General features: G+C 48.2%; 1 protein-coding gene across 1 annotated transcript in view; it reads right to left on the bottom strand.

Annotated features, from left to right (window-relative positions):
* CSMD2 (CUB and Sushi multiple domains 2) overlaps positions 1–23384 on the bottom strand; it is a 655429-nt gene that overhangs the window by 143050 nt on the left and 488995 nt on the right. The window contains exons 27-30 of the mRNA XM_059070872.2: positions 20317–20508; positions 15404–15542; positions 11472–11659; positions 950–1144 (exon numbers count right to left, since the gene is read on the bottom strand). Of these exons, the coding sequence (XP_058926855.1) occupies positions 950–1144; positions 11472–11659; positions 15404–15542; positions 20317–20508 (714 nt within the window). The remainder of the gene's footprint in view (positions 1–949; positions 1145–11471; positions 11660–15403; positions 15543–20316; positions 20509–23384) is intronic.

The following is a 23384-nucleotide window of genomic DNA, read 5'->3' as shown; positions in this document are numbered from 1 at the left end:
CGTCTGCTCTCTCAGCCTGAATTTCTGGCCCTGGTGGGGCTGCTCTGAGGTCTGAAGCCACTAATGGGGAGGAGGGGAATTCTGGGGACATGCCCTGCGCTGCCCTGCCCTGCCCTGCCCTGCCCAAAGACATCCATGCCTGGCCTGGCATGTGGCCTGACCGCCCCCCCCCTCCACCGCCCCACGATGCTATCAAGGGCCCTCCTGGGTGCCGGCCAGTCCTTGCCCTCTAAATAGTGACACTGGCATTGGTCCCTGGAGGCCCAGTCTTGGGGAGCACTTTAGAAACCTCTTCTGCCTACAGGTGGGACCCGGAGACGGTCTGCCACCCCATGGCTGATGTCTGACCTGGGCACTTAGTGTCTGCACGACTAAGGAGCAGAGGTTTGCCCAGAATAGCCCGCTGGGAGCAGACAGCTCACGCGACCCAGCCATGGTCCCAGTCCCACGAGGGGTGGACCTCAGAGCCAGCCTCTCCCACTTGGGCAAAGGGGCCTCCTTACTTTTCAGCTTAGGTGGCCGCTATGCTGCTGAAGTTCCGGCACTCCATCCTATCCCTTTTGTCAAGACCCCGTGGCTAACCCAGCTGCCCTCGGAGTTAGCCCATCCTGCTGGTCTTAGTTTTACACCTCTGAACTCTCAGTGATTTCCCCTAGGACCGGGAACAATCTCAGGGTCACTTTTAGATTCCCCTCTCCCTGGTGTGGGCTGCTGGCATGTCTCGGGCCACCGCTGAGGACATCTATTGGAGTGGGGATGAGGACACCATGTGAGCTGAGAGAGACGACACATTGATGGGGACTGGTACACCTGGGGAATTTCCAGCCCTTCTCATCCATGGCAGCCCTCTTGTGAGGCCCATGTCCTGCCTGCCCCTTCCCCTAGCCTCCAGCCCCTTCTGCCTGTGGCATGCCTTAGTTCCCTCCACCCCAGCCCTGGGCTCCAGCACCTGTGCACACTGGCTGGGGATGATTCCACACTGGCTTCCCATCAGGCCCCAGGATGCAGCTCAGGGTGGAGAAGCCCTCCACCTCATAGCCCCCCTGGCAGTAGTAGGTGATGGAGGAGCCCAGCTTCAGGTCGGACCCCACTCGCGTGCCATTCTTGATGGGACCAGGATCAAAACATGACTCCCGTGGGTTTTCTGGAAAAAAAAAAAACCACACGTATATACACACACAGACACATATACACAGAGAGCTCATAAGTGGCCTAATCCCAGGGCACAGCGCCTATGGGGAGACCCTGACTCTGATTAGCCACAGAGTGCATGGGGATTTGGGGCCGATGGGTATATCCTCTTCAGGTCTGGAAAGCTCTCTAAATGTGGTTACAGACTAGGGCTGGAGAATGAAATAATGCCATTTGCAGCACCATGGGTGGACTTAGAGATTTTCATACTAAGTGAAGTAAGTCAGAGAAAGACAGACAAATATCGTATGCTATTACTTACCTGTGGGATCTTTAAAAATGATACAAGTGAGCTTATTTACAAAACAGAAACAGACTCACAGACTTTGATAACAAACTTATGGTTACCAAACGGGAAAGGTTCGGGGGTGGGGGGGGATAAATTAGGAGTTTGGGATTAACAGATACACACTATTACATGTAAAATAGATCATCTACAAGGACCTACTGTACAGCACAGGGAACTCTGCTCAATACTCTGTAATAATCTATGTGGGAAAAGAATCTGAAAAAGAATGGATACATGTATATGTATAACTGAATCACTTTGCTGTACACCTGAAGCTAACACAACATTGCAGATCAACTCTACTCCAACACAAAATAAAAATTAAATTGAAAATTAAAAAAAAGAAAGAAACTAGGGCTGGAAGTCATTTTGGAGAGTGAAATCTCCCTTCTTCTCCCCACATTCTTGCCCTGACCCACAAAGGAGGGAGTTGCGGCTACACCTTTGAGGCTGTCTCTCACCCCTGATTCACTCCTCCCGCCGGGGAGGCACGTGCTGCTCTGACTGGCGGGAGCTGACAGTCCTAGGATCGTGTCTCAGTAGTGACTGGGTCACTGTGGTGAAGGTCAGTGCTTAGGCACAGTCCACCTTTGCTCAGCTTTGATCCTGCACACTCAACGTGGCGGCCTCCTGGTTTTCTGTCTGTGTGGGAAGCAGGGACGCTTTTGGAGATGCTTTCTCTTCTCTTTCTTTTGCTGACGGCTGTGTTGCTGGCTGGGTAAGTAGGTGGAGCTGAAACCAGCTTTGCAGGCTGTTATATCCATACCTTGAAGGCACTTCTGAGTGTATGGCTACTGATATTTAGATTTAGGAAGAAAGTAGGAAACCCCATTTTAGCGTCTGGGATGAGTCCAGATCTCCAATGCAGTTTTCCAGGGCTTTGCATTGGGGTACTGAGTGTTTGCCAGCTTGTTAAAACAGCAGTTATTTTCCGTTTGACTACTGATGCTTACATGTCTTCCCAATCAGGCATACCATGGCTGCATCTACGCTGCCTCTACTCTGTCCCTGGGCACTGGACAACAGTGAACTTGATGCTGCCTGAGCCACTGAGAGTATTAGCTGGGGCTCCAAGTCTCTGGAGAAGGACACTCACTGCACAGCCTCCCTCCCAGCAGCTGGAAATCCCGAGCAGCTTTTGGGAGCCAATGTTCACATCCATCCACTGCTGCCTTTCCTCATCCTCCTCGTTCCCGAACCACTGATGGTCAAGAGGCCTGTCGTCAGGGCTGGGCAGTGTCAGGAGAATGCAACAGAGTATCAGGATACCATCAAAACCCTGGAGGCTACACTGCAGAAGGGTCTAGAGATGGGGATTCACAAAAGGTGCCGACAGCCCTTGCAGAAGGAACCAGAAATTCAAAGAGCAGATTTAGGGAGGAAAGAGCCAGAACAGAAGGGATCAGAGTTCAGAGATGAACAGGTCAGGAGGAATTTCGCTGAGGTCTGTCCTTGTCACCTGGGTACCTTTAAGCTGCGTGTATAAGAGGCAGGCATAGCCTTGACGGTGTTGCTCAGCTGCCGATCAGCCCGTTGGCTGATGGGATGGGACTCTGAGTCTGTGATTCAGTCAAGTCTAGACACCTGCATTTGTGCCCTGATGGTGGGATGGCCCTGCTCATTGTTTTTGCCTAGAGCTTATTTAGGATGGAGCAGTCCTGGGTACATTACTAAATTTAAACTCAAGTGGGACCCAGAAAACGGCTCCTCCCCTAACAAAGGACCCCTCAGTGGTTTCCTCATGTGCCCTGTGATGTATCACCTTGTCCCCCACTTCAAAGCTGTCCTCCCCCAAAGCTTAGTGTCTCTGGCCAGAAGGCAACTGACCATTGGGTGGCCCATTTGTGAATTGCTGAGATACAGGGAACTGTCACCAGGTCTTCTATTTCATCTGTCTTTTTTATAAATTCAGAGTGGGTCAAATCTTATTTGAAGTTCAGAAAAATTAAGTTACATGGAACCAGGTTAACATAGCTCATAAGAGGCAGAACAAGCTGTGGCACTCAATATCCATCCCCGCACTTCATCCTTACAATGGAACCCAGGTTTTATCCAGAGTATCAAGGCCCCAGCTAAGATATATACCTTCCAGCCTCCCAGGCAGCTAGATCTGGCCAAAGAGAAGTAAACACAGTCAGGTCAGGCCATTGCCTTCCATCTCAGAGTAAAAGCCAAAAACCTTACAAGTCTACAAGGCCCTGTACCTTCTGCCCCAGTCCTCCCCTCTATGACCTTGATTCCTATTGCCCCTTTGCTAACTTTGCTCCAATCACATTGACCTCTGTGTACAGAACAGTTTCCCCATCTGCACGGCTCCCCTGTTACCTCTTTTAGGACTTAGCTCGATGACACTTCCCTGATCAGCTCTTTAAAACTGTGATGTTCCTCTCCCCAACACTCCCCATCACCCTTCTCTGTTTTATTTCTCTGCACTGAGGTCAATATGATCTCATGCACCATATAGTTACCTTATTTTCTCTATCTCCCTCCACTAGAATGTAGGTTCCACGAAGGCAGTTTTCCAGTTTTGTTCATTGCTGTGGTCCAGTGCCTGGCATATGATTGGCACTCAATAAATATTTCTTAAATGGATACGTGTGGGACTTCTAGAAAGGCTGCTTAAGGGAAGGTGACTCAGGTGAGAGAATGCTCAATGACCCTTCCTTCTTTCCTCCCTTCCTCCTTCCCACAACTTGGAACTCAGACATGATGGCTGGATCTCCAGTCACCACCTTGGATGCTGAGGTAATCCTGGGGATGGGAACCACGCAGCAGGGTAGAGCAGAAAGACAAGAGGAGCCTAGGTGGAGCCACTTCAACAGCCCTGGATGACAATACCCAGATTACTTTTACAGGAAGAAGAATAAACTTCTACCTCATATAAACAACTGTGCTTTGGGGTACCTGGCACACTAGTGTACCCAGCTGGGTATGACTGCCCCGAACTTTACACTGTGTTAGAAAGTCCTTTCCTCCCTTCTCTGTGTGGCAAACTCCTGCACTTTTCAGCGCCACCCTCTCCTGAGCAAGTGTCCTGAACACTGCCTTCTCTCTGGCAGAATTCCATTTCTCTTTTTTTGATTATCTTGGTAGGTTGTCTAAGGGTATTTCTTTCTAGTGGGTTCTGAACTCCTAGAGGACAGAAATCAATCATCTATTCTTCTCACGACCCTGGCAACTAGCCCAGAAGTTGGCACTAGGGCTGTATCTGGCACATAATAGGGGCTTAAGAAATGGATGCTGAGTTGATTGGCTGAACAACTCAGGGCTTAGAAAATCAACAGCCACATCAATGATGCAACTACAGATTCTATTCTACCATTGCTCACATGTCAGAGCAAGAAGAGCTCATCTTTTTTTTTTTTTTTTTTTTTTTTTTTTAGAGCTCATCATTTTAAGCATCATCACATTAATAATAATGACAAGGCCAATGATAATGATGATAGCCCCTTACACAGGAATATCACTTCGTAATTTTCAAAGCACTTTCCAATCTGTTATCTTATTTGTGTCTCATAATAGCCTTTGAAGCAGGTAGGGCCAGGTACTCTACTGTTCCGGTTATAGATGAGGAATGTGGTGATCAGAGAGGCTAAATGAGTTTTCCAAGCCATTCAACTATTAAGAGGTAGAATTAAAACCAAAATCAGGTCTTCAGGCTGCCAAACCAGAGCTCAGCTGCGAATGACAAAACTCAATGACTAAAACAGCATGATGATAATAATAAACCCCAAGCCCTCCAAAATGGGAAAATAAAAAGAATCAGATTCTTTTTGTCCTAATAGATAAGGCCCATTTCCAAACACTGTAACAGCAAAATACTGAAAATAACAACCCAGACAGTAAGGAACTTCTAAAAAGATTGGATTAGAGCCATCCACTGAAATATAAGCCATCTTTGAAAACAATAGCAAACATCTTTGACTACTAATATAGAAAGATGCCCAAGATCTACTGCTGGGCAAAACCCAAAACAAAGCAAAAAAAAAAAAAAAAGCCAACCCATGTTACAGAGTAGTATATATGGTGTGATCCCCATTCATATAGAACAGGGATTTGCAAACTACAGTCCACTGACTCGCTGCCTGTTTTTGTAAATAAAATGTTACTGGAACACAACCATACCCGTTTGTTTACATATCATCTATGGCTGTTTTAGCATTACAACAGCAGAAGTGATGGCAACACAGACCATCTGGTCTGCTAAGCCAAAAATATTTACTCGCTGGCCCTTTACAGAAAAAGTTTGCCAACCTCTGGTATAGAATGTGTGCTGTTTATATGTATATAAAACATCTGGAATGAGATAACAAACCATTAATACTGGTACTTCAGGGGATGGTAGTATGGGGAGATGTTAAGTTTTTAGAGCACATCTTATATGCTTCTGTATTATTTGAATTTTTCCAACAAACGTGTTACTTTGAAATAAGCATAAATGACGAGACCTTGAATTTAGAAAGACAAGACCATGGGAGAGCTGGGTGGTGGGAGTCGTCATGGCAGGAGCAGATGTGGAAAGCCGGTGGTAATTCCTCGGCCTACAGTGTTACTTCCAAGGGCTTGAAAGAGAAAATAGGTACTTTTTAGTACCTTTCAGTAAAAGTTGACTCATCTTGGCCTTTCCTGAGTTATTTCAGATTCTCTAACACTTGCTTTGAACTCTGCATCCCTCTGTCTGAAACCCTCCCCACTCTTGCTCTTACACAGGGGGCTTCTTCTCAACCTTTAGGTCTCTGTTCACATGTTACCTGCTTGGCGAGGCCTTCGCCATTCTGAAGTGGGCTCCCCATTTCTCTTTCTTAGGATAGTTTGTTCTTTCCTAACTTATGCTTCTTGTTCATCTCCTTATTTACTGTCTGTTTCCCTCACTCACCTTTACATTCCCCTCGGGTGGGGACCCTGACACTTTTGTTCACCTCTGTGTCCTCTGCATGCGGCACAGGGCGTGGCGTGAAGTAGGAGCTTAATAAGCATTTGCTGAATGAATGAATGGTTACTAGACACGTGTATGGATGTCCTAGCCTGTCCCTCCCTCCCCAGGAGGAGGCTACCACACCTGCTGCAAGATAAGAATAAAGGTCCCTCCCACCCATCCTATTGGTTTCTCTGGCCTGAAAAAAGACACTAAACCTCCCTGGGACTCATTTTTAATAACTGTGTTCAAAAGACAGGATCCTTCTCCTTCCCTTTGCATCCTTCTAGCAGAGCGTAAAACTACCCAGGAGGCTGCATTCATATGAGAAGTGTGCCAGAGCATGGTGTAATAGAAGTCCACAGTTGACATGACTGCATTCAGAATCATCTCTTAGAATGCCTGCCCAGAGATGACTAACACAGCACAGCCACCTTCCAGGAGCAAGGGAACAGAGACATCTACAAATCCGCCCCACCCAGCCATCTTTGCCTTGTAATCAGGTGGGCTTCCAACATCCCATCTGTAGTAGAAATGCCTGTCGGCCTAGGATGTGAACTCCATGGAGGCCGGGACTTTGTTTAGTACCCTGCTCTGTTCTTAGCCCCTATAACAGTGTCTGGCACATAGTAGGTGCTCAGCAAATATTACTGAGTGAACAAATGAATCAAAATGCCTGATCTGCCTTTGCTCCTTATGCAAAAGCCTAATCCACCACCTAATCCGCCTAATGACACCACTCAGTGGATACCTGACTTAAGCGTGTCAATCTGATGGTCCTTTGGGATTTGGAGTTGGGCTACAAACTGGGAAGTGATTCAAAGCCAAGAGTGAGGCATCCCTACTGTCCTAGGAGAATGGAGAAGCAATGAAAATTGACCTGCAGAGAAAGGCAAATGTAGCATGTACTCAGAAAGGAGAAGGGAGGAGAGAGAGTGGCCCTGGAGATGGAGGAGGGTGATTTCAACCTCCGATTTTCCCATCCTGATTGTAATCCCCTCGGGATGTCATGCTTCCTGTCCTTGGGCTCTTGTATTCTAAAAATGTATTCCCTTTCCGTGTTAAGTGAGTGTTTATCATCTGCATTGTTAAAATACTGAATGCTCTTCAGCTTAAATCAGTTTGGCTATTAGTTGTCTTCTTATAATAAAGTCTTCTTTTTGTCTCAAGTTGGTTTAAGTGTTTCTGTTTTTCACATTTTTTAAAATAATCAATTGCTCCCTTTTCTGCTTAAGTTGGTCCGAGTGAGTTTCTTGATATGAACTAAATGATCCCTCACTAAGATGGGATGAAACTGTTTCTGCTTCCCCCTTGGGAAGCTGGTGGGAAATGGGGAAAGGCTCCTGGTGTGTTCACCTTGGGTCAAAGGAGGAGTTGACCTGGGTCAGAGAATGGTTTTCACTGGGCTAAGCCCAGCTGAGTCTGGCAACACCTCTCCAAGTTGGTCCTCAAACACCTCCCAGAGCAGAACCCTTGAAGCCATAGCTCCTAGAAGATCCAGATCGTCAGCATTAGTGGAGCCCTGGATCTCTCTGCCTTTGGACAGAAGCTGGCTTCTAGATAGAGGAGGTCAATTCTTCTTTTCCTAAGAATCCACACCTGCCCGAGTGTGCAAGTCCTCCATAGGCTACCATCTCAATCCAGGGTGTTCTATGGACTCACAGGGAGTAGAGTGTCTAAATTCTTTGCCATGGATTGGAGAAGTATACAGGACACACTTACACACACACCATGAATATTCATATATTTCCCACACTCATATATATATATACGTATATATATAAATCCCATACTCCCATATATATATGTGTGTACAAAACATCATATTCATACTTTATATCTTCAATAAACAGAAAAGAAAATCTACTTCATCCTACTGGGCTAGCCCCATGAAGAGAGGTTTTCCCTTCCAAACAAGGGCAGAACGAATGAAATATCCATCACCCAGGAAAAAAAGGCAATGGAATGGAAGAAGTTGGATCAAAGTATGTGACAACTACCTACTGGTATGGGGCACGCTGCTAGGTACTGTGCCTATTGACCAGCCCTCACTACAACCCCTTCATATGGTGTCACCGTCCCTCTTTGACGGACAAGGAAGTGATGTCAGAGAAGTTAAGTAACTTGTTTAAGGCCATATAGGTGATAAGTGATGGCAGTTTCCCCTATACAGATATTGAATATGGGGGAATATCGTCTAGTTCTTGGGATCCAGTAGCAGAGTAGACCCATTCCAGGAATCCAGGGATCCTGGGATATGGAGAAGGAGACCATGGGGTAAGACAGGGTGTCCCTGGGCTCCATCAAATGGGCTACCTGACCAGAGGCTAGGGACATAGTAGAGGGATCACCCATGTTAGGAGGTGCGTAATCTGAGAAGGAAGGAAGGAGGGCAGCTCCAGTTCTCACCAGGTACCTCCCACCCCAAGCAGACACATTTATTTGGCACTTGTACCGCAGATCCTCATAAGGTGGTAGAGGGTGCCCCTCTCCTCTCCCCAGTAATTGGCCTCCTTCAGCTGCTTGCCTGGTTCAGATGGCAGCCCGGAAGGCTTTATTCTCTGGAGCTGTGTGTTGGATCTGAGGACCCCTCTAGATATGGTCTTGGGCCAACAACTGAATGTGGAAGGGGCTTCTTTGGGAAAGAGGACCTAGAAGTGTAGCTCTAGCACATGGATTCATGGAGAAGACTTGGGGGAGAGGTGGCCACAGCCAGTTTGCCAGGAACAAGGTGACCAGGGAGGAAGCTGAGGGAGTTTCTGCCCAGTGGCCACTGTAACCAGGGATGATGAAATGCAGTCATCTTGTAAGAGGCTGGAAGTGGTGACATCTGGGGTAAAATTTTAGAATCTCTGTGATGTAGAAGACCCAGGTGGGACGAGTCAGGTGTGGCTCTGGTCATTGCTAAGGTCTGGCTGGGGATAAAGGATATCACTTGTGGTGGCTCCAAGTGCCATGTTTGTGTGACTTCTGGCTGTGCTCAGCCACTCGAGTGTGCATTTAATAAAAGATGCAGTTGTGCAAGGTTTAGGCATTGGAAGGACCGGGGAGCAGGAAAATTGAGGAGACTGATGAGAGTGTGATTAAAGAGATGAATAATAATAAAATGATGATGATGATATGGCAGCGGGGATGGTGGTGGGCAAAGTAATGGGGTTCCCAGGCTGAGTCTAAGTCATGCCTTCGGTTAGAATTCCACAACCTGTGACTGTGTTTGTTCTGACATCAGCCGTGTGGAGATTGAGGACAGGAGCTTTATCGAATGGCAGGTGTCTGGAGGAAGAGAGGATGGCAAAGTATCCACTTCCCAGGCCAGCCCCATGAGAAAAGATGACCACAGGCGAAACATTCTCTAACTTGCACACCAAGCATCTTCTAGAACTGTATCTGACACACAGCAAGCGATGGAGAGTTACGAGGATTTCGGTGAGTTGATGGATGTGAACTGCTCAGGACAGTGCTGGCAGTTGGCAGGTGCTAAGTTAACTACCATTATGATTGGGATCATTTGTGAGCTCGTGTGAGATATTTCCAGGAGTTGCCACAAATATTTAATTAAGGGACACTTTAAAAGGTTGCTGAGGTCCCACATTATGCAAGTGGGGGACATGAGCCGGGAGCTTTTTAATTTTAACTGGTACTGTGACCCCATTTGTACACACAGGCTGATGAGGCCTGGGTGAACTTGGGTTACCGTAGCAATAATAAAATCGATCATCTCAACAGGATCTAGAGAGTGTTTAGTCCATAGCGGGCATTATCCTCACACATTTCATTTATACGTATAAAATATCTTCTGCAATATAACTATGATTACCACCATTTTATAGATGGAGAAATGGGTTCTAAGAGATAATAATTTGCCAAGTTCACAAATCAAGCAAAAAATGGAGCTAGGATTTGGATAACGGGGCCTGGGCTCGTTAGAGAAGAAGAAAAGGTCCAAAAGAGAATAGCAGAGTAGAAGAAAGTGGGGTGCTCGAGCCTGGAATACCCCTCCTGCTGCTGCTACCATGTGAACATTACAAAATGTTTGGAAGGGGCCAGAGCCCAGCCCAAGGGCTTTCATGCATGGACGCATCAATTATGTTTCTGTGCTGTAGGAATTATTCGACCAGTATTTTACAGATGAAGAGATGGAGTTTCGGAGAGGTCAAATAACTTGCTCAAGGCCACACAATAAGCATGAGCCTTGCACCCCGTTGATCTGTCAATGCTCTTGACTGGGCAGGGACCAAGACCTGTTTTTGTAAGCAAATTTTTATTAGAACACAGCCATGCCCATTGCTTTCTGTTCAGTCTTTGGCTGCTTTCATGCTACAAGGGCAGTGCTGAGTAACCGAGATAGACTGCATGGCTCACAAGCCTGCACTATTTACTGTCTGGCCCTTTAAGAAAAAATTTGCCACCCCGGGCTCTCGACCCTCACACTCTTCAGCTTGCCTTCATTAATCTAAAAGTGGAATGAGAATAAAAGGATGGCATAGCTGGAGGGTTGAGAAAATGTGATCAGGAAGTATCAGAAAGTGTCCAGTCTATGACAAGGAGCTAGAGGATAGCTGAGGAATGGCCTTGGGACAAAGGTCCAGGCGCTGTGACCCCAGGAGCTGGATGGGTTGTCCACATGGGTGCTGAAGTTATCCAGGAGGGTGGGACGCTTTGGGGTAGAGAGGAGGACTGAGCCTCATATCAGAACCCTCAGCAAATGCAGGGGCGTGGCAACAAAGATGTCAGCTGATGGCATGAGCTGAGGTTAGGAGACTCAAGAAGACCTAGGCATGATCCTCATAGAACAAGGAGCGAAGGGGAGTAGTGATGTGGAAACAAATGAGGTGCAAGGAGAACGTGAGGCCCCTTTTCTCCCAGGCCTGGGGCACCTGGGTGTGAGGGACTAAGCCACCCATAGGGCCACAGAGAGGCAGGGGCTCTGCAGGTGGCAGTGGGCTCCCCGTGATCCCATCCAGCGTTCTCCTGGCCACACTACACCCTCCCCATCCCTGGCCAGGTCTGGCCAGCCCTGCTCTCAGTCACTTCTGCTCCCCGGGCCCTTGTCACCTCTGCCCCCGGGGCCCTCACCTGTGTAGTCGATGACGAAGCCGGCGTTGCTCACCGACGCGTCGCTGCGGAAGGCGAGGAAGAGGCTGTTGCTGCTGCTCTCGATGCGGCCTGGGAGCTGGGAGCCGTAGAAGCTTCCTATGAGGGGGCTGAGAGAGTCCCGTCCATCGTAGATATGGAGGAAGTCATAGCCAGGCTCCAAGTTAAAGCTGGGGAACAAAAACATCCCGCCCCCACCCCACTAAGGTCAAATAAAGACGGTACTGGCCTCGGGTTCGACCGAAGGACAGGGCCTCCATCCCACCAGCGCCCAACCCGAGACCTACTGGTGGGGAGGGGGAGGATGAAGCCCCCGTGACCTCCCAATAGGGAGAGAAGATGGATAAGGCAGCCTTGGGTGGAGGAACCAGATTCTAGCATCGGTGTCCAGAAAGCTGGAGTTGAAAACCTATTTTAGCTGGAGCTAAAATATTTTCAAAAATTGAAATATATTTGACATGGCATGTAAATTTGAGGCATACAACACGTTGATTGGATACATTTGTCCATTGTTATATGATTGCCATTGTAGCAATAATTAGCACCTCTGACACATCACATAATTATCGTTTCTTTTTAGTGGTTGGAATAATTAAGATCTAGCCTAGTAGCAAGTTTGATGATGATAACACAATACTGTTGTCTATATTTACTACACTGTGCACAGAAGGGAAAATCAGTTACCAGCTCTACACACAGAGTGGTCAGAACCCAGGTGTCTTACCTGCCTCTAATGTCTTTATACTGTCCATGCTGCACCCCCTTTTCTGAGGGGAAAGAGCTACTCCACGAGCCATTCCCAGGCAGGACGGGGCCTATTCTGATGAAGGACCCTCACTTTATTCCTTTACCCTGGGGCTGGTTCTCAGCTCTCCTCAGGATCTGCTCCCATCCCACTCCTGGTTCTCACAGGTGTGCCTCTTTCTCAGCAGTTCTGACCCTAGTCTAGGAAAAAACTCATTTTACAAACTGTCTTAGCTTAGCAAATTGAATATTAGAGTTTTTGAGTGTAATTTACCCTATTGGAATGGTTGGCATGAAAATGATGGAAAATACCAAGGACTGGCAAGAACGTGGAGCCACTGGAACGCTCATATCCTACTGGTGGGAGTGTAAATTGCTTCAACCACTTGGGCAAACTGTTTTGCAGTATCTACTAGACCTGAGCATATGTGTGCCCTATGATGCAGCCCTGCCACTCTTGGGTGTACATCCAACAAAGGCAATGGGTGCCAATCAAGGGTGTAAAGATGGAAACAACAGAAGTAAATGAGTTTGCAGAGAATAGAGTTCTGATGCAAACTGGTTCATAGCCCAACCAAGGGCTAGGATACTCAGACACTCCACTTGGCAGGACTGAGAACAAAATGGCGGTTCTACCCTTCAGCTAAGACATGGCAGAGAGATGAGGCCATGAAATATCTAGGACAAAAGGGCTAGGGCTGCAGAGAGACAGGATGGGGGTCTGGGAGGATTGGAGGAGGAGCCAGGTGTGCAATGGCCTCCCTCCTACACAGCACCCTCTCACACTGGTGTCAGCTGCGGGGTCACCCCACCATTCCTGGGTGGTATGGTCTTCTTGCTCCCATAGTTTAGCTTCTTCATTGACTCTTTCAAAGGGCACCAGGGAAGGGTCTGGGAGTGGGTCAGTTTGGGTCACAAATTATGGCTCCATCACTTCCAAAATGCCTTCCATCAATCATCAGGTTTTATCTGATCACCCTCAGTCTGCTGGACACTGTGCAAGGTGCCCAGGATGCAGGGATGTGTCAGACATCACCCCTTCTTCAAGACGGTGATGGATCTGAAGGAAATGACAGACGTGAAGACAACAAAGTCTAAAGTCTGTACAGGCATGTGGGAACACAGCACCAAGTTTGTGGGGGAGGATGGGAATGAAGTTTGTCTTGGGCATTAAAAGACCCTCAGCGATCGGACAAGGAGGGAAAAGGAAGTCGCTATGAAGGGAGAAACAGAAGCAAAGTCACGAAGGCATGAAATAGTTTTGGAGACGGTGAGTACTTCAGTCTAGCTGAAGCTCAGGGGTTAGACGGGGTGGGGTTAGGACTGGGTGGGGGAACTGAGGGGAGAGGTAGGCAGGGGCCAGATGGCTTAGAATGAAACTCAAAAGACTGGACCAAAAAAATATCCCCAAACAAAACAAACAAAAGGTTTGGAACCTTAATTTATAGAGAAGAAGGAGCCATTATAGGATTCAAAAATAAAGGATACATTTGTTCCTTTGTTTGTTTTTGAACAGAGGTATAATTTATACACCATGAAATAATCAGCTCTAAAGTAAATCACTCTCAGTTTTGACACATGTATATCAAGATCCAGAAGGTTTCCACCATCCCCCAAACTTCCCAGGTGCTCCTTCCCAATCAGTCTTCCCCGCCCCCAGAAGATACCACTGAACTGATTTTTATCACCTGGATTAGTTTTGCTGATCCTAAAATTTCCTATTAGTGGTATCATACATTATGTACTCTTGTGTGTCTTCTTTCGGTCAGCGGGAGATTTTGAGATTCATCCGTATTGTTTCATGTGTCAGTAGTTCATTTCTTTTTATTGCTGAGTAGTATATTACCGTATGTTAAAATGGAAAATGAGGCGCATATTTCAGCGTTTTCCAGTGTCAACATCACACTGACAGCTAGCTAAAGATGAGACTGGCACAGAAGGCAAAGATGGGGAGGAGCCAGTTAGAAGCCTATGGCAATAATTCAGACAGAAAACAATAAGGGCTTCAACCAAGCCAGCAGCCGGGAGAATGGAGAAGAAGGGAAAATCAGAGGTTAAGGCAGCAGAGGCTCCATGCCTTGGCCACTAACAGAAAGAGCAGTGAAAGTGGATGATGGGGCCGCGCCCCCATTTTCAGAATAGAGCTCATCTGTGGGGAGAAGCTGGAGGCTTAGTTTTGCATGTGTTGTAATTCAGAAGCCTGCAGGCATCAGACAAAGACCACCCAACAGTTGGCTATGGAGCCTGCGGCCCACAAGAGAGTTTGGGCGGGTGGTAGAGGGGAGTCTCCAGTTTACAAGAGGAGAGTGAAGCTTCGGAGTGGATGAGCTTGTCCAGGAAGGAGGTGTGGCGAGAAGACAAGGAATCTGTGACAGAGCCTGGCAAAGGGCAAAGGGCACGAAGAAGCAGCCACAAAGTCCCAGAAGGAGATGGAGGGCCACAAAGTCCCAGAAGGAGATGGAGGGCCAGCGGGGAGTAAGTCCACAAAACCAAGGCGAGAAGCAGGGGAAGGATGGAGGGAGTGATGAAAAGGATAAAGCATGGAAAGTGCTATTTGGTCCGGCAGCCAGGAGTGCGTGGGAGTTTCAGAGGAGTTTCCAGTGGAACCGTGGATGAAGAAACCAGATGTCAGTGATGTGAAAGTGAACAAGAGGTGAGCAAGGAGAGGAAAGCAGAGACAATTCTTTTGAAGAGTTTGCTTTTAAAAGAAACCAAGGAGATTGTGCCCGAGCTTGAAGGGGGAGCAGCTGAGAGACACCTGGGCTGTTCCTACACTGGGGAGGCGGATGGGAGGAGCCCGTGAGAGCAGAGGAGGAGAATTCAGAAGGGCAGGGGAGAAAGGACCCAGCAGTGCCCTATTTTCTGCATCTTAGCATCTTAGCATCATCAGAGGTTAAAAGAGAGAAAGAAAGAAAGAAATCATAATAGCTACTTCATAAATTATCCTAAGGATTAAATAAGACAATAATATGTGTGAAGCCACGAAGCACAGTGCTGGGCACATGGGAGATGTTCAATAAATGCTGGTTTCTCTCCTTTTCTGGACTGCTTCACCGCCCTGGGATGAAACTCCGCTCACAGCAGACCTATGTATACTCACCCGGAGACCCGGGTTTGCACCCCTAGCTGCTCTGAACCCTCCATCTCCCACCGGGAGGTAAGGTACATACATGTTAAATACCAGGGCGATGACGTAGTCTGGAGAGACGGTCACCTTCCAGTCACACTCTTTGCCTGGCGGGTAGGGTTCTGGGTAATTTGGTGACAGGATGACTCCCGATGGTCCCGTCAGGTCTCCCCCGCAGGGAGCTGAGGAGAGAGGAAGATGAGGATGAGACTGTCCCCTTCACCCGGTCACCTTTCAATGGGTATTTGTAGAGGAGGGACTGCATCTGATACACCTAAACTAGAGTTTGGCTCCAGGGGCCCAGGGGAGGGTGGATTTTAATGGGCGTGAGGTCTCACCTTCAAGTGATGGAGGTGTTTGGAACAGGAGAGAGGAGGGGCTTTGTACAACATTGACAATGTACTAAATGTCACTGAACTGTTCATTTTTCAATGGTTAATTCTATGATTTGGGAATTTCACCATGCTGTTATTAAAAAACAAGACCAAAATACCTGGCTCTGCCACTTCCTGGCTGTGTGGCCTTAGGGAATTTACCTACCCTCCCTGGACCTCAGTGTCCTTCCTCTATTGCACAGAGAATACCTCTTTCATGGGGTAGTTGTAAAGATTTTAGAGATGTCTGTTAAAGCACATGGCATACTGTACGTAGTCAATATATAGAGCCATCACTAGGCTTTTAGATATGAAATACCCGGTCTCCTTCCAGGGCCTCACATCCTGTCTCTGGGCGAGCTTTGTGGGCTCATTAAGTGAGCTCATTAAGTGCATGAGTCCCAGTGCACTTAATGTCAGGAGGAGAGGAAAGCAGTCACGTGCACCTGCCAAGTGTGCCCGGCCTCCTACGCTGCCAATGTTCTTGGCAGCTGCTTAGGGCTGCAGATACCTTGCAATTTTCTCAAAGGCCTTTGTCCAAGAGATCATGTGTTCCTCCGTTGTACGGAGATATTACAAAACCCCAATTAGTCCACAGTGGTCCCCTTCCCCTGAGACGACGGGCCTTTCCAGGGGCAGGGAGTGAGGAAGTGGCCAGGGATACAGCAAGCGATTCATCCAGAGCCCACTGGGAGCACTTCCCAGATCCTGAATCAGGTTCTCCCCCAAATGGCTGGGTTATTGCACCATAGCATGAGGGTCTGAGAAAGTAGAGGCTGGGGGTGTACGGCGCCCCTAACAGGAAAAGATGGCTGAGCCTCGGTCTGAAAACCTCAGGGCAGCACTGGAGGTTGGTGGTACTTTAGGCAAATAGTGAGCCCACAGGAATGGACATGGAGGCGGGAGCCAAGGGTACATCCAGGACTGAACTTTAGAGTGGCCATTTGCTGGTCCCTGAGCTGAGCTTTATTGCCTCAGTGTAGCTTTTATTCGGGGTGAGGTTAAAGGGCTGGATCAATCCCCAGCAGGGTCTCTTTACAAAATGGTAGGTCTTCAGGCCAGGCCATTAAAGCCCCAGTGTGGCTGAACATAAAACCCAAGGCGTCATGAGTAGTGTGGGTGTTTTTCTGTGGGGAACATATCTCAAGTACCAGCCTGAGTACCCGAAACACTCAAGTGGGCACCTATTAAATGTCAGACACGACGTACAGCATTTTAGATCCATTACCTCATTTCTGTCTCATAACAACTTGCTGAGCTATGGATTATTCTTCCTGACTCAGAAAGGAGGAAACTGAGGCTCAGAGAGGTTAAGGAACTTGCCCAGAGCCACTCTGAGACTCAGACCCACATCTGCCTGGTCCCAAAGCCCGTCATTTCTTCTGCACTGCCTCGGAACTGTTGGCCGCAGTGGGAGTGGAGAGGGCTGTCCCTCCCTGCAAGCTGGCAGGGGAGGGGCCCCAGGCGAAGAGATTCTAGGAGCGAGGATGGTCCCTCGAGTCTGGTCTGCCTTGCATCTCACTCACTTCTTCTCCACTGAACCCTCTCTAGACAAGATGGTTAGATGGATGGGACAGACTAGAGGCCTGCCTGATAAGGATAAAACCTTGGACTTAACAAAGCAAGACCACACAGCGCAGCCCACAGAGAGTGGCCCTACCCAGTCTGGCTTAGAAACACAGTGACGCAGCCAGTGAGAGTAGGAAGCCCAGTCATGGCAGCAGTCCCGGCTACCGGGGCATCTTCCCAATGATGCCTCCATTCGGGCAAGGGCTGCTAGGCACGACCTACCTTGACAGCCCAGGGGTTCCTTCCCTTAAGCTGCCACAGGTGGGGTGAATCTGGGTGTTTCATAACTGCTCCCGTTATTCTTCCACCAACCCCCAAAGTGCCCTCAGCGTGTTGGGGTTCGTGGCCCCCGCCCTGGCCCAGCTCCCTATCAGATGGCTGCCCAGTATCGGACAGTCAGGCATCTGCTTCCCACTCAGGACCCCGGCGTGGGCCTCACCGCCCTCTGCCAATTGTCCTCAAGGCCCTGGCTGGACTCCTGGGCTGCTTCACCCATAGGACAGACAGGTCCCGCTGCTTGGGTGGTCCTGGCTGAGGAGCACAAAGTCCCCCTTCCCCTTTCTAGGCCCAGGCACTGGCCAGCAAGACATCTGAGCTGTAGGAGACTAAATGAGGCCTTGGTGACATCCCAGTGGCACCCCATCCTTTCAGCGGGTACTCAACCAAGCTGGACCAGAAGCCAGGTCTCCCTTCCAATCCTGGGCACGGGCGCCTCCTCGCCCCGCCGTCAGGCCCGGTCTGCTCCCCACTGAGTTAGGAGGAGAAGGCAGGCTCCATCCTCGGGCCCAGGCTTGACCTTACAAACCACGTTGCCCAGGCTGGAATGGGAACAGGTGATCGATCATTCCAGGCGGCTAAAAAGCGGGCAGGCTGTGCCGACAGGTGAGAGTTGTGAAAAAGACCATTGATTTCGACGTTACACAGTCCTGGCTTCCAGTTTTGACCCGGCTACCTCCTAGCTGTGAGTTTGTACAAGATATCCCACCTCTCTGAGCCTCTGTTATCTAATCTATAAAATAAAAAAAGAGGGAAAGAATAATGACGATAATGGCCTCTAACACACACAATGTTTACTATGAACGAGGCATGGTTCTAAGTGCTTTAGAGCATTATCTTATTCAATTCTCAAAACAACCCCATGAGGTAGGTACTATTATCTTCCCTGTTTTACAGGGCAGGAAAATGAGGCACAGGGAGATGAAGTGATTTGCCTAAGGCTACACAGTTGGTCATGGTGAAGCGGGACTCGAACCCAGGCACTTGGAATCCAGAACCCGAGCTCTAAACTTACCGCACGGTGATTTCATTTGTGAATACATAGGTACAACGTCTAGCCCAGCACCTATCATGCAGATGACGCTCAATAAACATTTGTTATTTCCCTTTGCTTCCTCCCTATAATGAAGGGGGAAGAAGACCAGCCAGACCCGTCCTGGCAGACTGCCAAGCGAGCTGGAAATTAGGGGCTTGTCACTGGGATTTCCAGACTGTTTGAGAGGACAGGCAGATGTTCACTTAGTTGCGAGGAACATTTCCCCACGCCGAGCGCAGAGGAGTGGGTAACGAAAGCTGAATTAACCTCTCTGCTCTGCTGGCTGCACGTTTACTGGGTCAGAGAGTTGAAGCAATTTCCCCAAGGCTACTGAACTAGTAAATGGCAGAGCCAGGAACTAAACCTGGATCTGTCTTCTTCAATCTCCTATACTCTCGCAACATATCACAACACATAGCTGAGAACTGAGCTTGCTCTGGAACCCAGGTCTCACCTTCCCGTCTGCAGCACATTCACGGAGATCCAGCCACACATACCCATGTGACTCCTTATTGCCACCGAGAGACAGGACTTAGTGTCAACACCAGGCCTCAGAGCATGCCCAGCAAAGGCCAGTCCTCAGATGCCTTGGACGGCGCCTCCCCTGAGTCTGTGTGCAAAGCGGTGCAGGGCGTGGTGCCGGGGTGGGCAATGCTGGGGTGCATCTCAGGAAGTCCCCTGAGCCCATCTCTGGGGTGGGAATCAGTGTGGGAGGTAGGAGAAGGAAAAGCTTTGCATTCAGACTGAAGTGGGTGTGACTCTTGGCTCTGCCATACCCTGGCTCTGTGATTTGAGGCAAGATACTCAAAGTCGCCTAAGCTTCAGTCTCCTCTACTGTAAAATGAGGGGATGGTACTCATTACAGGGAGCTGCAGGGAAAGTTAAGTGAGGTTGTGTAAGTAAGTGTCCAGTTGCACACAGTAAGGACTCCACGACTACTGGTCTCTTCTAACAGCCATCGCTGATAGAGCAGAGAACTGCGCTCAGTATTTTGCCTGAGGAAAAGAGCCACGTGGACGTGAGCCCCTGGAACGTTTGTTTCCATCAATTTCTCTTTCTTTCCTGTCCTCCCCTCCCTTCAAGTTCCTTCCTCCTCCCAGCCTTAAGAAACTGGGGAGCAGGATCGACTCCTCAGACACCAACCCTTATGAGCTACATGACCTTGTACACATCACAGAGCTTCCACTGCTTCATCTGGCAAATGGGGAGATTTAAGGCCTAAGGACAGATCTGGAGAACCAAAAGCCAGGCAACCAATAATTTCCTTGCCAAGAGGAAGAGCAAAGGTCTTTCCTTTACCTCCAGGTCTGTGGGTGCCCTTCTAGCGCTCCAGGTAATAGAAGGGTCACTTCAGAACCTGAAGACCCTTTTGCTACCCGAGGTGACCCACAGTCCTCCTTCCAATCTATATGGCCTGGGTCAGGAGAAGAGGGACAGGCACACCTGGCTTAAAAACCTTTGGGACCATTTTGGAGAGCGAAGAATTCATAGTGTGTAGAGTGTGGGTGTGTGAATGTGAGTGAGTGTGTGTGTATACATAGACATGTGAAGCAGAGTAGACTTCGAGTTTTCTGCAACTTTCAGCTCTTCTGACTCTCCTGGCCAGGCTCAAGATGCATCTGCCACTTAAGGGGGTAGGAGGTCTGGAGCACACAAGTGGTGGGACCAGAAGGGAGGGTTCACACTGCAGCTGCTTTGTACCGATGCACGTTGGTGGGCTGGGCTGCCAGAAGAATCTGTTCTCGATCCTCACACAGCTGATCTCTGCACTCCCCTGCAGCGCATAGCCGGGGTCACACTGGAACACCGTGGAGTCACCGGCTTCCCAACTGTCGCCACTCCGGCTCCCATTCTGGGGGACCCCAGGGTCATTGCAGGACGTTGCTGTGGACACTGGGATAAGAAAACAAAGGAGGAAGTGGGGTTGCCTCCTGGCTCAGCACCTTCACGTCCATCACCAGGGCCACTGCTGGAATCCCCATCACCTCCCGCCGGTGTAACAGCAGGAGCAACAGCACCACATCTCCGATCTCACGCCCATTACTGTCACCACCTCCACCACTACTTGTGACCATCACTTATTCTACTGGTACCCTCACCATTACCATCATCCACCTGTCCTGCAATACTATACTATGAGTTAAGCATGACTGCACCACTACGACTGTAGGACTGAGTTCAATTTTGTTTAATGATACAAGCCTTATTACATAGATCAGCTCTGCAATTTTGCAAAATGTAGCTAACATGATCCGTATGCGGGAGTGACAAGGTAATTAAGCATAAACTCCAATATTCAACCAGAAAGGTCTGCAAAGGAGTTGGCCTGCCTGAATGCTGAGCAGCGGTCGAGAAGAAGCTTGGAGTTACTAAAGTCGGGTGAAGGTCATGTTCTCCCTTGTATGGCAAACAACCAACAACTCACCAGACTGAAACCCGAGAGGATTCTGGTGTTTGTAGCAAGTGGCAAAGTAGAGTTCAAAATAAGTATAAGTAGTTGGGATGTATTAAAAATTCTAAAAACTCAGGAATTTGGGAGTTGTTTGTAGTCTAATACCAGACAGCATAATACAGAAAAAGTGTTTTAAAAGCAAACATCAAATGAATGATGGAAGGGAGGAACAAATGGACAAAATGCAGCATGAGAAAACACACCAAAGGAAATGGTACAACAGGAACTCCAGAGAAAAGATTCTGAGGCAACTGTATCAACCCTGGCTGCCTCCGCGGTCCCGCCTGTGTCATTCACAGACTGTCGTCGGCAGGTCCCAGGGACAGGAGGTTCTGGAGGACACAGGATCCATAATGTTCATTGGCTTGGAGGGTCAGTTTTTCTCAGAAATTCTGGGAAAAATAACTTTTACACTAAGACAAATGAATTTATTATGTAGTAGAATGTAAGATTCACATTAGTTCTGAAGCAAACCAGGAAGCCTCAAAGAGATTTTATGCTTCCTACATCCCTCAGATCTCCTGGGGATATACATTCACTCTCCTCTGCTATTAGGATGACTTCGGTGGAAAAGCCCAGGGCAACTGTATACACTAATAGCACTAATTATACCATCTAGGATTGCATGGACAAGTCTGGAGTTGGAGTATCTAATACCTTACACCCAGTAACGGCTAAGACAGTATGCAACAAACTGAGGCCCAAGCCAAATCTGGCTCTATGCCTGTTCTTACAAATAAAGTTTTATTGGAACACAGGCATGCTCACTTGTTTACATATTGTCTACAGCTGCTTTCATGCTCCGACAGCAGAGTGGAGTTGTTATGACAGAGATCATGTGGTCCACAAAGCCTGGACTTTCACAGGAAAAGATTTACCACCTGTACTTTCATGGAAAAAGCTTACCAACCCCTGGGTTATGGTCTCTTACACTCTCCTCTTTTGAGATCACATTTTAAACCTACCCTTTGCTTTGATCCAGATTTAAATCATTAACACCCTCAATGATCTGCTATCACTATGTTCCAGGCACATTGGTAAAATCTCCTTCCAACACAGCCAGCTTAGCCCCCTCCATCTTCCCCCTATCCCTGCCCCCAGGGCCTTTGCACCTACTGGCCCTTCTGCCTGGAATGCTCTTGCCATACATCTTCCCATGCCAGCTCCATCCTGTCATTCATTTTTCAGCTCCAATATCCTCTTCTCAGACAGGCCTCTTTGATCACCTTCCTCTTTGATCACTCCCTTAACCCCCTTCCATCAAATTTGTCACATTATCCTGTTTTGTTCTCTTCATAACACCATCTGTAATCATCTTGTGAGTTCACATGTTTGCCTCTTTATTGTAGATCACCTGTGCATCTCTACAGGAACAGAGACCTTGGCTGTTTTGATCTCAACTGTATCTCCAGGGCCTAGAGTAGTACCTGGCACACAGTGGTGTTCAGTAAATATTTCTTGGGTGAATAAATAAATGAACAAACTATCACCATCAGATACTTACTGAAATTATTTATAAAGTCCAACAAGAACCAATCTTCTTACCACCCAATGAAAAACAGACTTAGCTTTCATCTCTAGCTTTACAGCGGACACATGTAAATGATTCCCCGGAAGAAACACAGCTCAGTGTTGTGACCATACCCAGAAAGATTATTTATAGGGGACGCAATGGGGTGTGATGATTAAGGGCCTAGGTTGGGGAATCAGACACAGGTGTTTTGACCCAGGCTCTGCTACTTACTAACTAGATGACCTTGAATGAGAAACCTCTCTGGGCCTCACAGCCCACATCTGCAACATGGATTAATGATGATGCCTGTACGATATGGTTTTTGTGAAAATTGTAAGAGATAATGTTGTAGAGAGTTTAGGGTGGTGCCGGCTCTATAGATGGCAGTGATTATGCTTTCCTCTCCTTCTTTGCTCCTGCTCACCTTTTTTCATTCTCACTTTCTCCCTTTAATGCTCCTGAAGGTTAGCTGCTTGGCAAAGGCTACAGGGAGAGGCTGGATCCACGTAGTACACACAGGATGTGAGATGTTACACAGTCATGTTTACTCAATAAAGCCAAGCCTGCACTAATCGTCCCTGGCATTTCTGTACAATCCCCCGTCAAACACACACTATAATGTTAACATGGGGTGAGCTGTTCTCTCTTCCCTAGAGTAGCGCTGGTATTTGCTAAGCGACGACAGCAACAGGCAAGGTGACCTTTTGCAAACCTTGGGTACACCAGCACACCAGGCCAGGTAGTTCTGCCCTCTCCCCTCTCTGTGGGCCTAAGTGATGCTCAGGGTGTCTTGCCCAAAGAAAC

Source organism: Kogia breviceps, chromosome 1, assembly GCF_026419965.1.
Source record: "Kogia breviceps isolate mKogBre1 chromosome 1, mKogBre1 haplotype 1, whole genome shotgun sequence".
NCBI lineage: Eukaryota > Metazoa > Chordata > Mammalia > Artiodactyla > Physeteridae > Kogia > Kogia breviceps.
Note: the sequence above shows the minus strand (reverse complement) of the source record. Positions and strands in the feature narration are given on the sequence as shown.